The sequence below is a fragment of the Bison bison genome, unplaced genomic scaffold (genome assembly GCF_000754665.1).
Source record: "Bison bison bison isolate TAMUID 2011002044 unplaced genomic scaffold, Bison_UMD1.0 scf7180017864146, whole genome shotgun sequence".
Taxonomy (NCBI): domain Eukaryota; kingdom Metazoa; phylum Chordata; class Mammalia; order Artiodactyla; family Bovidae; genus Bison; species Bison bison.
This window is the reverse complement of record NW_011494718.1, coordinates 3,870,851-3,886,062: the sequence shown is the minus strand read 5'-3', so window position 1 is coordinate 3,886,062 and position 15,212 is coordinate 3,870,851. Positions and strand designations below refer to the sequence as shown.

The following is a 15,212-nucleotide window of genomic DNA, read 5'->3' as shown; positions in this document are numbered from 1 at the left end:
GATGTTTTTCTGGAGCTCCTTTGCTTTCTCCACCATCCAATGAATGTTGGCAATTTGATCTCTGGTCGCTCTGCCTTTTCTAAACCCAGCTTGTACATCTGGAACTTCTCAGTTCATATACTGCTGAAGCCTAGCTTAAAGTAATTTGAGCATAAACTACCTAGCATGCGAGATGAGTACAATTGTGCGGTAGTTTGAACATTACTTCGCATTGCCCTTCTTTGGGATTGGAATGAAAACTGACCTTTTCCAGTCCTGTGGCCACTGCTGGGTTTTCCAAGTTTGCTGGCATATTGAGTGCAGCACTTTCACAGCATCGTCTTTTAGGATTTGAAATAGCTCGACTGGAATTCCATCACCTTCACTAGCTTTGTTCATAGTAATGTTTCCTAAGGCCCACTTGGCTTCACACTTAAGGATATCCAGCTCTAGGTGAGTGACCACACCATCATGGTTATCTAGGTCATTAAGACCTTTCTTGTATAGTTCTTTTGTGTATTCTTGCCACCTCTTTTTAATTTCTTCTACTTCTGTTAGGCATGATAAAAGACAAAAATGGTAAGGATCTGTCCTTGTATGAAATGTTCCCTTGATATCTCCAGTTTTCTTGAAAAGATTTCTAGTCTTTTCCATTTTATGGTTTTCCTCTTATTTCTTTGCATTGTTCATTTAAGAAGACCTTCTTATCTCTCCTTGCTGTTCTCTGGAACTCTGCATTCATTTGGGTGTATCTTTCCCTTTCTCCCTTATCTTTCGATTCTCTTTCTTTCCTCAGCTGTTTATAAACTCTCCTCAGAAACCACTTTGCCTTCTTGCATTTCTGTTTCTTTTTCTTTGGGATGGTTTTGGTCACTGTCTCCCGTACAGTATTATAAACCTCAGTCCATAGTTCTTCAGGCACTCTTATCTATCAGATCTAATCCCTTGAATCTATTTGTCACCTCCAGTATATAATCATAAAGGATTTGATTTAGGTCATACCAGTCTTCACCATCAGTGGCTGGGGCATAGATTTGCCTTTCTGTGATGTTGAATGGTTTCCTTGGAAATGAACCATGATCATTCTGTCGTTTTTGAGATTGCACCCCAGTACTGTATTTCAAACTCTTCTGTTGACTGTGAGGGTTACTCCGTTTCTTATAAGGAATTCTCGTCCACAGTAGTAGATATAATGTTTATCTGAATTAAATTCTGCTATTTACATCCATTTTAGTTCACTGATGCCCAAGATGTTGATGTTCAGACTTTACATCTCCTGCTTGTCCACATCCAATTTACCTTGATTCATGGACCTAACATTCCATGTTCCTATCCAATATTGTTCTTTACAGCATCAGACTTTACTTTCACCACCAGACACATCCACATCTGAGCATCATTCTGGCTTTGGCCTCGGCGCTCATTCTTACCGTAGCTGTTAGAAATTGTCCTCCGCTCTTCCCCAGTAGCATATTGGACACCTTCCGACCTAGGGAGCTCATCTTCCAGCATCCTGTCTTTTAGCCTTTTCATGAGGTTCTCCAGGTAAGAATACTGGAGTGGTTTGTCATTCCCTTCTCCAGTGGACCACAGTTTGTCAGAACTCTTCACTGTGACCTGTCTGTCTTGGGTGGCCCTGCATGGACAGCGTGGCTCATAATTTCATTGAGTTACACAGCCCCTTCTCTGCGACAAGGCAGTGATCCATGAAGGGGATTCAAGTCTATTGGACCCAGTTTTATTTTTTAATAACTTTATTTTTTTCTGTTTTTTTTCTTAATTTTTTTTTTGTATTTATTTTTTTATTTTTGGCTGTGCTGGCTCTTCATTGCTGCATAGGCTTTTGGTGGCTTCTCTTGTTACAGAGCATGGGCTCTAGAGTCCTCAGGCTTCAGGAGTTGCCGCACATGGGCTCAATAGGTATGGCTCCTGGGCTCCAGAGCACAGGTTCAATAGTTGTGGCACACAGATTTAATTGCTCTGCAGCATATGGGATCTTCCTGGACCAGAGATTGAACCCATGTCTCCTGCATTGGCTGATGGATTCTTTAACTTTCCACCAGGAAAGTTAGAGGACTGAGTTTTAATTTTTGAGTTTCTTATTTGAGCATTTCTCTTTGTAAGGATTGGTATTTTATGACTTTTATTCTTTCTTAGAAATCTTCCAATGATAAATTTACTAATTTTTAAAAATAGAATAAATGTTTTATCTTGCAACTACCATATGAGTCCATTGGAGATCAAATACACAGTATGGGATCTTAATGATCTTATTTTCCTATATCTTAAGACATTTTGCTGTTTCCTCATCTTAGGAATTATTTCATTATTGCTCATCAGTTTTTCCCTTCCATGTTAAAAATGAGTAAGATAATAAGACAGAAGAACGACAGCGTTGCCTGGAAGAATTACGCAATCGTGAGATAAACACTTCTTGTCTGTTTGCATCACCAAAAAGAAATCTGGAGAAGCTATTTACATCGTCTTTTTTTTTTTTCACTTGTAACTTAAAAGTATTTTTAACAAAGTCAGAATCCTCAAATTAAATGATATACCTCATATATTCAGTTCTAAAGTTGATATGATCAAAGTTTTTATTTGGTCAGATATGTTCCTGATAATTAGTTAATTAATCAAACTTAGACTGGAAAGCTTTCCCTGCTGAAAATTTAGTCCTTGCTGTCCATATGTTAAGGAGTCGTGTGTAATGTTTGCTAAGCCAAGACTCAGTTTATTCAGAGAGAATGAACTAAAACTGGTGTTGAGTGATCCTTCCTCAGCTGTTTGTCCAGATAGACCTGAGCTTGAGAGTCGGTTGGTCACTAGGTTTACAAAGAAATGTGTATTGTTAATATTTATACTTTGAGGAGATTCAGTCAAAACACAAAAATTGTAGTCTATTTTATGTCTGAAAGTTTTAGCCAATTGTTACCTAATTTGGTTGTGAAAGTTAAAACCTCTCTGATTAATAATCTGCTATATTTTTCTTCTTAACAGCTGTGCTTACAGTATAATAGAAACAAAACGTGGAAATGAAAATATTCTTTCTAGTACAAAGTAGTTTAACTTTAAAATTATTTCATTTTAGCTGTACATCTAAGCTAATGACAGTTTGGTTTACTAGACTTTTTCTGTAATTGTATAGCTAGTTGTGATTTAGATTCCTATTTATTTAAACATTGAAAGAAAAAAACTTCTATAGCTAGATTTCTAAATCAAATATTTTCCCAATAGTGATGTGTTTGAGATTTTCTTTAGTCACATTTACTGATTTACAGCTGAATAAATTAAGGTGACTTTTTTTTTTTTGTTTTAGGAAGAATTTGGCTATAATGCAGATACCCAGAAGCTGCTAGCTAAAAATGGAGAGACTCTTCTAGGAGCCATTAATTTTTTCATTGCCAGTGTAAACACTTTGGTGAATAAAACAATTGAAGATACATTAATGACTGTGAAGCAGTATGAAAGTGCCAGGTATGTATAGATTTTCATTATATCGTTTGTTTTACAGATAATACATAATTCAGGTAAGATTTGGGGTTGCCAACAAGAGAAACCAACTCTGGTCAATATGAACAACAAAAAAATGTGTTATTAGAGTGTTGTAGGAGAGCCCACTGGAGAACGCAATGGCAACCCACTCCAATACTCTTGCCTGGAAAATCCCATGGACCGCGGAGCCTGGTAGGCTGCAGTCCATGGGGTCGCTGAGAGTCGGGCACGACTGAGCGACTTCACTTTCACTTTTCACTTTCATGCACTGGAGAACAAAATGGCAACCCACTCCAGTATTCTTGCCTGGAGAGTCCCAGGGACGGGAGCCTGGTGGGCTGCCATCTGTGGGGTCACACAGAGTTGGACACAACTGAAGCAACTTAGCAGCAGCAGGAGAGCCTGCAGAGCTAATAAAAAGGCAGGAGAACAGTTTGAGAAATGAGCAAGAGCCAAAGCCAAAATAATGCCTCAGAAGAATCTCATTAGGGTTCTGATGCTTTGGTACCTCTGGTACTAGATGCTGCTACAGCTCACATAAATAGAAATTCCAAAGGCTCCTGAATACTTTGCTTCATTGCCTTGAGAGTATCCAGTTGAGCCTTGGTCATGTGCCCACACCTTGCCTGTTTGGATTAGGAAGGTGGGGGAGCTCCCCGCTCCAGCATTCTTGGCAGAGCACAGGGCCTTGTTTTCCAGCAGATCGACAGCAGACACCCTGTCTAATCTGGCCTGAGCCTGCCTTTTCAGCCATACTGCTTCCCTGCTACAGCCAGATGCATAGTTTCAGTTGCTTTGAATATGGAAGCTTATTTCTGCCTCCATAATTTTATGTTGGTTATTCAGATTATAACCGGTCTTCAGTCTTCCAGATTTTATTTTTTATATAAATTATCTGCCTTGTATTTCCATGGTGGTTTATAGCACAGTATTTTCACACTTTTTTACATACCTCCACACACACATGATTTCTCTGTCTCATAACCATCCTGATAGGTAAACAAAATACATATTAATAGATGCTTAGAAGTGTCTAAAATGCAGATCTATGATAGCATTTTTCAGCTTCTCATTCCAGACCCAGTTTTCTTCCCCCACTCATTTTTGTCCCCTTTTAGTTTTTTTCCTCTGAACACTTGATTTCTTTATTTTTTGTTATACTTTTTATAGCATAGCCAAAGATAGTACAAACTTTACCTTTTTAGTGTATAACTTTACTTTTCGGCCTCTTGGTCTAGTTTAGTGATATGAGAAGTGCCTGTGAAAGTGCTGGATGTATCTCATCTTCTTGCAGTTGAGTGCTTATTCTTAAGTATATATGTCCTTATGCTTTCATAACTAAAAGCCCAAACCACATGGAAAGTTCGTTGGTTTTTGTTTTTTTTTAATTGATAGTAGTTGCTCAAAACATTTTTATACCTTATAAACACTTACATAGTTTCAATTCAAGCTTTAAAAAGTTATTACCATGTTCTTCCAATAGCTTGCCTTTTTATATACACCCTCTTTCCTGAAATTTTCTTTTTTATATTGACCTGTAGATGGGTTATAGTATTGTGTTGGTTTCAGGTGCACGGCAATTCAGTACACACACATGCACACGTACTCTCTTTCACATTCTTTTTCACTATAGGTTATTATAAGATATGGAACAGAGTTCCCTGAGCTATGCAGTGAGTCCTTGTTGTTCATGTACTTTATATGTATACACACACACACACACACACACACACACACACACACACACACACACACACACACACACATACATAGTGATGTGTATCTGTTAGTTCCATACTCCCAATTTTTCTTCCCAACCTTTCCCTCTGGTAACCATAAACTTGCTTTCAAAATCTGTGAGTCTCTTTTTGTTTTGTAAATAAGTTCAATTGTATCATTTTTTAGATTTCACAAATAAGTGATATTATTTGTCAAGTGAGTGATATGTAATATTTGTCTTTCTCAGTCTGACTTCACCTAGTGTGGTAATCTCTAGCTCCATCTATGTTGCTTCAAATGGCAGTACTTCATTATTTTTTATGGTTGAATAATAACTTTAATTTTTTAAGCAACATCCGTAGTTCTCCACAGTGGCTGTACCAGTGTCCTTTCCCACTAACGGTGTAGGAGGGTTCCCTTTTCGCCACACTCTCTCTAGCATTTATTATTTGTAGAATCTTTTTTTTGGTAGGCCTTTTGATAATGGCCATTCTCACTGGTATGAAGTGATACCTCATTGTAGGTTTGATTTACATTTCTCTAATAATTAGAGATGTTGAGCATCTTTCCCTGACCCTGTTGACTATCTGGATGTTGTTGGAGAAATGTCTATGTAGGTCTCTCCATTTTTTGATTGGGTTGTTTGTTTTTTTGTTATTGAGTTATATGAGCTGTTTGTATATTTTGGAAATTAAGCCCTTGTCACATTGGTCACCAGTATTTTCTCCCAGTCTGTAGCTTGTCTTTTCATTTTGTTTATGGTTTCCTTTGCTGTGCAAAAGCTTATAACTTTGATTAGGTCTCATTTGCTTATTTTTGCTTTTATTTCTTTTGCCTTTGGACACTGACCTAAAAGACATTGCTACAATTTATGTCAGAATGTTTTACCTGTGTTCTCTTTTGGAAGTTTTATTGTGTCATGTCTTATATTTAAGCCATTTTGAGTTTATTTTGTGTGTGGTATGAGGGTGTGTTCTAACTTCATTGATTTACATGAGGCCTTCTAGTTTTCCCAACACCAGTTTGCTGAAGAAACTCTCTGTTCTCCATTGTATATTCTTGCCTCCCTTGTCAAAGATTAATTGACCATAGATGTGTGCATTTATTTCTGGGTTCTCTATTCTGTTCCATTGATCCATGTGTCTGTTTTTATGCTAATACCATGCTGTTTTGATTACTGTAGCTTTGTAGTATTATCTGAAGCCTGGGAAAGTTATGCTTCCTGCTTTGTTCTTTTCCCTCTGGATTGCTTTGGCAATTCTGAGTCTTCTGGAGTTCCATATAAATTTTAGGATTGGTTTGTTTTGGTTCTGTGAAAAAGGTCATAGATAATTTTAATAGCAGTCACATTAAATCTGTAGATTGCTTTGGGTAGTATGGCTATGTTAACAATTCTGATTCTTACACACCAAGAGTATGGAATAGCTTTCCATTTCTTTGAATCATCTTCAATTTCTTTGTCAGTATGTTATAGTTTTCAGCACATAGGTCTTTCACCTTCTTGGTTAGGGTTATTTCAACTCTGTTTTTCATGTTTTTGTTTGTTATTTTTGACAATTTTAAATGGGATTTTTTTTCTTTTTAAAAAAATCTTACTCATTTATTTTTGGCTGCGTGTGGGATTCCTCTGGTTGTGGCAAGCAGGGGTGTTCCCGCTGTGTGCATGGCTCATTGTGGTGCTTCTCTCGTTGCAGAGCACAGGCTCTGGGGAGTCAGGCTGCAGCAGTTGCTGCTCGTGGGCTCGCTAGTGCGTGCGCAGTAGGTGTGCTGTGTGGCTTAGTTGCCCCATGGCATGGGGGATCCTTCTGGACCAGGGATCGAACCCATCACCTGCGTTGGCAGGTGGGATTCCCAACCACTGGACCACCCGGGAAGTCAAGGATTTTTTTATTTTGAAAGTTTACTTTTGATCTTTGCATAAGAAGAGATACTTCTATCCTGTGCTGTGTTGGTAGCTCTCATTTTAGTATTAACATATCAGATTCTCAGTGACTTGGAAAGGAAGGTCAAGACAAGTACTTGTGGTTGTCTGGTGGGAGAAGGGCACAAATAGATCTGTGTGCCTTATTTTGGACTTGGTTTTTTTACTTTCCTTTATTGCTTGAAGAATTTAGTAATATAGTATTACAATTAGAAGATGGGAAAAAATGAAGAAATCTATCAGTATGATTTTGCTTAGTAACACTGAAGGAATGTCTCAGTAAAATATCCTTCAGTACGACTTCCTTTGGTAACATTCCCAGTAGTTGGTTTTCCAGTCCTGTTTAAATCCTTTCATGGACATTGCCTGTATTTTTCAAAGGATATATGTTTATTATGTATATTTTTATTTCTATGAGCTATTTCTTCTCAAATCTGTCGGTTCATTTTCATAGCATCCTAATTTGTTCATAATGAATACTCTTCCTTTTATCTCGTAATCATTTCAAACATTCTTATTTTCTAATCTAAAAATGATTGTTCTAATATCTGTAGTTTTGAAGTTGAAATTTCTTTTGTTCTGAAAGTATCCCAGTTAAGAACTATGTGAATCTAGTTTCTGTCTCTCTACTTTGTAATTGTCCACCTATCTTGATTTTTAAATATAAAGTATATTTTATTTGAAACATGTAATATCTTTCTCTTCAGCACTTATTTCTAACATGGTTTTAAAAATATTAACCCATATTAAAGAAAAATACATTAGATGTCACTTATCATACACAAAACATTTTATATTTAATTTGCAAAGGAGAAAAATAAGCCTCTAGAGGTTAAGTGGGTTATTTACTTGGAACCGATTTCAAAGTTAAATGAAAATCCATGGGCTCCTGCCTTCTATTTTTGATCATCAGGCCTCAAACTTGAATTGTACTAATCTCAAATTTTCATATCTAATTAAAAAAAATAGCTTTCATATCTTACGATGAGGAATCTGACTTAATGTATAATGTGATATAAAAAATCTCAATTTATCCAATAATATAGGTTCGTTTGAAATTTTTGAACAGAATTATCAATCAAGTTATATATACTGGATAGCTGGTTGTCAGGAAACCTTTACACAACCTCTGTATATACTTTAAAAATCAACAACAATAATGACCCACCTCATAATTTATTCTCATATTGAAATTTCAGTATATGATTTTATTCATTAAGCTTAGCTTGGTGGTTAACTTTTCTATGCCGTTTTTAGAATAGCTGAGGCATTGACTAGTTCTAACACTAAAACATTGCCTACTGAGGGATAACATTGAAAAAGAATCCCAGACTGAAAGTTTCTCAGTAGTTGAATTTTCTCCTCTGTCAAAACCAGAATTTATTGACTTTTAGGGCAAGGGTCAGCTATTTGATCAGCACACAAAGTGGCAGTTTAGGCAGATGTCTGGGTGGCCTTTTAACGCTCCCTATTATGCATCGCACAAGTATTTCCTAGCTGTCTGGGGCTTCATGCATAGAAAATCTTATAACAGCCTATTCAAGACTTACAGAGCAGCACCAACAAGGGAGCCAATTGTGGTCAAAACTTTTCAGATGTGGACACCTGTTTCATATGTTTTACATAAGCCATAAAGTAACCAACTATCACTAACGTTATTGGTAGGGTCTCAGTTCAGACTGGCAACCTTGAAGTGAAGAGTTGCATTTCGAAAACTTAGTATATTTCTCTTCCTGGTGGTAGTGAGCACTTTTAGCTCTTAGGGAAAACTCTTAGGGAAAGTTTTACTTTGACATCATCTGCAAACTGGATGTAAAAATTAATGTCAGTATTATAACTTTGACTGTGTTTAAATTAGTTGCTGTTATTTAAAGGTATAGCCCGTGGCAATGAAGAATATTTGTCTTCACATTAAATCACCACACATTACGGTTTATTTTTGTTCTGCTTATTTCTCTGTCACTTCTTACTGATTTTAGTATGTTTGCTTCAGTCCATCCCTCTTCTAATTTGGCTGAAATGATAAAGCACTCTAAAAATATTAGTTATTAGCAGGGGTCCTAAGTACTTTGTATATATGGGTTTTGGTGGGGAAAAAAATGTTTTTAGATTATTATTCCCATTTCTGAAGCAGAAAATGAGAGCAAGAGGAAAAAAAAAAAAAGCTTAAGACATTTTGCATGATGTACTCTGGGTATGATGTACTCTGGGCATTTTGCATGATGTACTCTGAATATAAGTTAAATAAGGCAGGGTGACACACTCCTTTCCCAGTTTTGAACCAGTCTGTTGTTCCGTGTTTGTTTCTTAATCTCAGTTCCGCCTTCCTGCCTGATAACTAATTCCTTTTGTGATCTTATTCCAACTTCAGGTTGTAAGTTACTGCATTACTTGCCCAGTGTGTCATGGTATCTACAGATCTGTGCCTTGATGCATGCTGTTCTCTTCCTGAAATGCTCCATCAATTTCCCAGCCCCAACCCACCTCAAAAACTCTTAACCATCCTTTAAAACTTGTTTTAATGTTCTCCTGAGATGCTCGATCAGATACCTGATGAAGTAATTCTTCATCTTGATTTCCGTCTCCCTTCCCCATGGCAGTATCCCTTATCTCATTTTGTTGTAGTTGTTTAAAAGCTTCTCTCAGTCTAGACTGTTAACTTCTTGAAGATAAGCTATGAAGATGGTAGATAAAATCTGTTTCTAGCACAGTGCCTGAAACTTATAAAGTTAGCACTTAGTATTTGTTGAATGAATTGTATCATGAATGAACCAATGATATGCTTTTGACCTTGAAAGGTGAAATTTATTAAATTCAGTATGAGTCGAGAATAAATTGGGCTTGGCATGAGGGACTCATGTTCTTTCTCGAGTCATATATACATTACAGAGTATGTTTCATTCCCAAAATAGATACAAATTGTACTATAGATTGTTTAATAAAGAAATTTAGTTTTAGGGCATAAGTTTGTGGTACTGATTTTGACTGAATTGAGATCACTGTCTGGTTGCTCAGTCGTATCCGACTCTTTGTGACCCCTTGGACTGCAACACACCAGGCTTCTCTGTCCATCACCAGCTCCTGGAACTTGCTTAAACTCATGTCCATCCAGTCAGTGATGCCATCCAACCATCTAATCCTCTGTTGTCCCCTTCTTCTGCCTTCAATCTTTGCCAGCATCAGGGTCTTTTCTAAGGAGTCAGTTCTTCTCATCAGATGGCCACAGTATTGGAGCTTCAGCTTCAGCATCAGTCCTTCCAGTGAATATTCAGGGTTGATTTCCCTTAGGATGGACTGGTTTGATCTCATTGCAGTCCAAAGGACTCTCAAGAGTTTTCTCCAACACCACAGATCAAAAGCATCAGTTCATCAATTCAGCTTTCTTTATGGTCTAAACCTCATACATGACTACTGGAAAAACCATAGCTTTGACTAGCTTGGAATTTTGTCGGTATAGTAATGTCTTTGCTGATTAATATGCTGTCTGGGTTTGTCATAGCTTTTCTTCCAAGGAGCAAGCATCTTTTAATTTCATGTCTGGAGTCACCATTTGCAGTCATTTTGGAGCCCAAGAAATAAAGTCTGTCACTGTTTCATGGATCGGATGCCATGATCTTAGCTTTCTGAATGTTGAGTTTTAAGCCAGCTTTTTCACTCTCCGCTTTCACTTTCATCAAGAAGCTCTTTATTGCTCTTCGCTTTCTGCCATAATGGTGGTGTCATTTGCGTATCTGAAGTTACTGATATTTCTCCTGGCAATCTTGATTCCAGCTTGTGCTTCATCCAGCCCAGCATTTCGCATGATATACTCTGCATATAAGTTAAATAAGCAGGATGACAGTGTACACCCTTGAGATACTCCTTTCCCAATTTGGAACCAGTCCATTATTCCATGTCCAGTTCTAACTGTTGCTTCTTTACCTGCATACAGATTTCTCAGGAGGCAGGTCAGGTGGTCTGGTATTCCCATCTCTTTCAGAATTTTCCACAGTTTGTTGTGATCCACACAGGCAAAAGCTTTAGCATAATCATTGAAACAGAAATAGATGTTTTTCTTGAATTTTCTTGCTTTTTCTATGTTCCAGTGGATGTTGGCAATTTGATCTCTGGTTCCTCTGCCTTTTCTAAAACCAGCTTGAACATCTGGAAGTTCATGGTTCATGTACTGTTGAAGCCTAGCTTGGAGAATTTTGAACATTACTTTGCTAATGTGTGAGATGAATGCAATTGTGCAGTAGTTTGAACATTCTTTGGCATTGCCTTTCTTTGGGACTGGAATGAAAACTGACCTTTTCCAGTCCTGTGGCCACTGCTGAGTTTTCCAAATTTGCTGGCATACTGAGTGCAGCACTTTCACAGCATCATCTTTTAGGATTTGAAATAGCTCACCTGGAATTCCATCACCTGTACTAGTTGTGTTCGTAGTGATGCTTCCTAAGGCCCACTTGACTTCACATTCCAGGATGTCTGGCTCTAGGTGAGTGATCACACTGTCATGGTTATCTGGGTCATGAAGATCCTTTTTGTACAGTTCTTCTGTGTAGTCTTGCCACCTCTTAATATTTTCTGCTTCTGTTATGTCCATACCATTTCTGTCCTTTATTGAGCCCATCTTTGCATGAAATGTTCCTTTGGTATCTCTAATTTTCTTGAAGAGATCTCTAGTCTTTCCCATTCTGTTGTTTTCCTCTATTTTTTGCATTGATCGTTGAGGCAGGCTTTTTTACCTCTCCCTGGTGGTCTTTGGAAGTCTGCATTCAAATGGGTATATCTTTCCTTTTCTCCTTTGCTTTTAGCTTCTCTTCTTTTCATAGCTATGTATAAGGCCTCTTCAGACACCCATTTTGCCTTTTGCATTTCTTTTTCTTAGGGATGGTCTTGCTCACTGCCTCTTGTACAATGTCAGGAACCTCCATCCATAGTTCTTCAGGCATTCTATCAGATCTAATCCCTTGAATCTATTTGTCACTTCTACTGTATAATTGTAAAGGATTTAAGTTACACCTGAATGGTCTAGTGGTTTTCCCTACTTTCTTCAATTTAAGTCTGAATTTGGCAATAAGGAGTTCATAATCTGAGCCACAGTCAGCTCCCAGTCTTGTTTTTGCTGACTGTATAGAGCTTCTCCATCTTCAGCTGCAAAGAATATAATCAGTCTGATTTCAGTATTGATCATCTGGTGATGTCCATGTATAGAGTCATCTCTTGTGTTGTTGGAAGAGAGTGTTTGTTATGACCAGTGTGTTCTGTTTGCATAACTCTGTTAGCCTTTGCCCTGCTTCATTTTGTACCTAAGGGCAAATTTGCCTGTTACTCCAGGTATCTCTTGACTTTCTACTTTTGCATTCCAGTCCCCTATGATGAAAAGGACATGTTTTTGGAGTGTTAGTTCTAGAAGGTCTTGTAGGTCATCATAGAACCATTCCACTTGAGCTGCTTCAGCAACCTGTGCCTCAGCTGCTTCAGCATAGGTTGGGACATAAACTTGGATTACTGTGATATTGAATGGTTTGCCTTGGAAACAAACAGAGATCATTCTGTCGTTCTCGAGTTTGCTCCCAAAAACTGCATTTTGGACTCTTTTGTTTACTGTGAGGGCCAATCCATTTCCTTCTAAGGGATCTTGCCCACAGTAGTAGTAGATATAATGGTCATCTGAATTAAATTCACCCATTCTGGTCCATTTCTAAAATGTTGATGTTCACTCTTGTCATATCCTGTTTGACCACTTCCAGTTTACCTTGATTCAGGGATCTAACATTCCAGGTTCCTGTGCAATATGGTTGTTTACAGCATTGGACTTTACTTCCCTCACCAGTCACATCCCCAACTGGGTATTGTTTTTGTTTTGGCTCCATCTCTTCATTCTTTTTGGAGTTGTTTCTCCATTCACCTACTGAGCTGGGAGTTCATCTTTCAATGTCATATCTTTTCCATACTGTTCATGGAATTCTCAAGGCAAGAATACTGAAGTGGTTTGCCATTCCCTTCTCCAGTGGACCAAATTTTATCAGAACTCTCCACCATGACCCATCTGTCTTGGGTGGCGCTACACGGCATGGCTCATAATTTCATTGAGTTAGACAAGGCTGTGATCCATGTGATCAGTTTAGTTAGTTTTCTGTGATTGTATTTCCTGTCTAAGTACTGAACAGTTGACACTGCTGCATAAGTCACTGTTTAATGAGCAAAGTAATGCTATCGCTACTTGGCTGCCATGACAGAGAGCTTGTGAGGACTGGGATCGTGCAGTGGCAGTGCTGGGGTGACTGTGTCAGCTTTAATGGCGAGAGAGCATTGGGGGAGGGCCTCTCAGGGAGCGTGAGGTGATCAAGTGCTCCATGGAAGATACCGTGGTCACGTTCTGAATACTAACGATATGGAAATCCACCTAGAGTTGTGCTGTGCATACCGTAGCCACTCAGCACGGGTGTCTGTGGAGCACATGAAGTGACTAGCTTGAATTGAGATGTGATGGAAACTTAAACAGTGGATTTCAGAGACTCAGTCTCCCGCCCCCGAAAAGTACAGTAGCTCAGTAACAGATTTTTTTACACTGATTATGTATTACAGTGATAATATTTTGATATATTGGGTAAAATAAAACATACTGTTAAAGAGATGAAGTTAACTTTTTTTTTGGCTCTGCCTTTGTGGCAAGTGAAATCTTAGACTGGGGATCAAACCTACACCCCCTGCTATGGAAGCAAGAATTCTTAACCACTGGACCACCAGGGAAGTCCCTAACCTGGTTTTTAAATTGTGGAAATTTTACTTGTCGGTTGATACTGTGCTTAAAAAGGAAGAGTTAATGAGATTAAGAGATAGTCTCCCCTCCCTCTAAAAAAAGCAGCAGCTCCCCACCACCATGCTTATATTAATAGCTCTTTGTAAGAAGATACTTGATTTTAAAAGTATAAAGTATCAAATATGTATGAGGATTATTATATATTAATGTATAATATGGGACGGTTGGGTAGTTCCACTTCACCTCCTGAACTTCCTTCACACTGTCTTTGTAGCGTGCTTCACTTATTCTCCTCTTTCCAGAATTGAATATGATGCATATCGTACTGATTTGGAAGAACTGAATCTTGGACCACGTGATGCAAACACTCTGCCAAAGATTGAGCAATCACAGCATCTGTTCCAAGCACATAAGGAAAAGTACGATAAAATGCGCAATGATGTTTCTATCAAGTTAAAATTTCTAGAAGAAAATAAGGTAAATGTATTCTTTACCTTCTGAGATTTTTTTTGTCTCTGTTAACTCTTTGATTATAGAGTTGACCCTTGAACCACCTGGGGATTGGGGGCACTGGCCCTCCAGTGCAGTTGGAAGTCCACGTGTAAGGCACACTTGGTTCCTTGAGCCCAGGGCTCCCTTGTGTCTGCAGCCCCACATTTGCAGACTCAGCCCACCATCCAGTGCTGTAGTATTTACTGTTGAAGAAACGTCACATGTATGTGGACCCACACAGTTCAAACCCATATTGTTTAAGGGTCAACTTGGGAGTTGTTAGACATGAAATTCCATTTATAAACAGTGTTTTCATGTTTATAAGTACATAAAGTATATTTACCTTCACTTTTCTGTCATTAAAGTCATCAGCTGTGCTGTTCCAGTCTTTCACATGTAACAATTGGTAAAAAATACTTGATGTTGATCTTCAGACTGGTGTTGGTATCAAGTGCTTTAAAAAGTTACATAATGGTATATTCGGTTCTGAATATTTTGAAAACTTTTTATTAATGGTAGGTAGAGATTTCAGGAAGGGAACAGCATTCTTCTCAGTACCTAATAAATGAGGAATAACTGAAAGGTTCTGATTAGGGCTGCAGTTAGCATAACCTAAAAGAAGCAAGCTAAGAAATCAATTTTCCAGCTTATTTTCATGTAACATGAACACATTCAAAACCTGGAGCAGTGAGAGGTGATGTGGACCTACTGTAGCTTTTGCTGGAGGTAGGGTCATGGGATAACAGGCTAGGGGCTCCGGTGTAAGTAGAGAGTAGTTTCTGGTGTTTAACATGACATGCACACTGGGATCGGGAGAAGGATTGCAGTTCTCCTCCCAGTTGGGAGCTCTGCCCAGAAGAG

The 15,212-nt window shown here is 38.2% G+C and overlaps 1 protein-coding gene across 10 annotated transcripts in view; it reads left to right on the top strand.

The window, feature by feature from the left end:
- The window catches only part of ARFIP1 (ADP-ribosylation factor interacting protein 1), a 136,451-nt gene that overhangs the window by 91,639 nt on the left and 29,600 nt on the right, over positions 1 to 15,212 (top strand). For all 10 annotated transcript variants that reach the window (XM_010840731.1, XM_010840734.1, XM_010840730.1 and 7 more), the window contains 2 exons: positions 3,296 to 3,453; positions 14,162 to 14,336. In XM_010840731.1, coding sequence (XP_010839033.1) covers positions 3,296 to 3,453; positions 14,162 to 14,336 — 333 coding nt within the window. The remainder of the gene's footprint in view (positions 1 to 3,295; positions 3,454 to 14,161; positions 14,337 to 15,212) is intronic.